Source organism: Phaseolus vulgaris, chromosome 8, assembly GCF_000499845.2.
Source record: "Phaseolus vulgaris cultivar G19833 chromosome 8, P. vulgaris v2.0, whole genome shotgun sequence".
Lineage (NCBI taxonomy): Eukaryota > Viridiplantae > Streptophyta > Magnoliopsida > Fabales > Fabaceae > Phaseolus > Phaseolus vulgaris.
This window is the reverse complement of record NC_023752.2, coordinates 17,935,631-17,936,849: the sequence shown is the minus strand read 5'-3', so window position 1 is coordinate 17,936,849 and position 1,219 is coordinate 17,935,631. Positions and strand designations below refer to the sequence as shown.

Below are 1,219 nucleotides of genomic sequence, written 5' to 3'. Positions count from 1 at the left end.
CGCTTCAGTTGCTGAGGCCACTCCTGAGCAACTTGCTGATACCCAAGCCTCCTCACAAGCTGCCGAGAACCTCCCTGCCTCACCACCGCGCCTCGAAGCTCCCCCCGCCGCCCAACCTTGTGAGGGTGGTGGTGAGCACCAACCGTCGCCTCCTCCAGCAACCTCAAACCTCCCAGCCGCTCTTCAAGAAGCTTTGAAGTCCTTTACCGTGTGCCTGAGTGCCATGGTCGACGATTGCCTTCCCCAGATCGTCGGCGAAGGGCTCAAGGACTCTTTGGAGAAGTTTGAGTTCGATAACTGGATCAACCAGGAGGTGGCAAGTACCGCGAAAGCTGAAGCCAAGAAGACCAAATGCGATATGATGATGCAAGGCTTGGAGTTTTCGCGAGTTGAAAACGCCCTCAAGGACGAGCTCAAGAGTGTGCGGCAAGACAAGAAAGAGCTACGCAAGAAGCTTCATGACAAACTTCAAGACACCGTCGAGCTGGAGAGCAAGATCATCCCTCTTAGGGAGAAAATTGCCACGCTGGAGGAGGCAAAGAAAACTGACGCCCAGAAGATGGTCAACCTGGAGAAGAGGTCAGTCGAGAGAGAGACCCTTCTAGGAAAGGTTGAGCAAGATCGGGATAAGGCCTCCCAGGAACTTAGTGAAGCTGCTGCTGAGCTTGCCCGAGTTCGCAAGGAGAACAACGGGCTCAGGAAGAAGGCCAACGAGCTCGAGCTTGAAGTCACCCAGGTTTGTGAAGAGAACAGTGGGTTCAAGACGAAGATCAACGAGCTTCAGCTTGAGGCTGCCCAGGTTCTAACTTCCGGCTTTGGCGCTGCTTTGGAGCAGCTTGCTTGCAAATATCCTGACCTTGATCTTTCTGAGTTCTCAGTATACAACGAGGTGGTGGACGGCAAGATCGTGCCCCCGATTGACTTATCTCCTTGAAAACTCTTATGCTTTACCTTGGTCTGTAATAATTTTCATTATGTTCGAACTGTTCGATACTTATGTGCGCACACACACACACACACACACACACACACACATATATATATATATATATATATGATCTTCTAATTTATGTACTGTGCAATCAACTGGTTTAACAGGATGGTTTTTTCTTAATTCAACGTATTTTGTACCAACCGATACTTAACCTTCTGCAAACCACCTTAACTTAAATAAACGGTTAATTCGAAGCAATAACGCTTAATACGAAATCACTTACTT

The 1,219-nt window shown here is 48.9% G+C and overlaps 1 protein-coding gene across 1 annotated transcript; it reads left to right on the top strand.

The window, feature by feature from the left end:
- The first annotated feature begins 223 nt into the window (after nt 1-223).
- On the top strand, nt 224-934 carry LOC137824683 (tropomyosin-like). The gene has a single exon (XM_068630354.1). It carries the CDS (start codon nt 224-226, stop codon nt 932-934), a length of 711 nt encoding a protein of 236 aa, XP_068486455.1.
- Nucleotides 935-1,219: the final 285 nt, after the last annotated feature.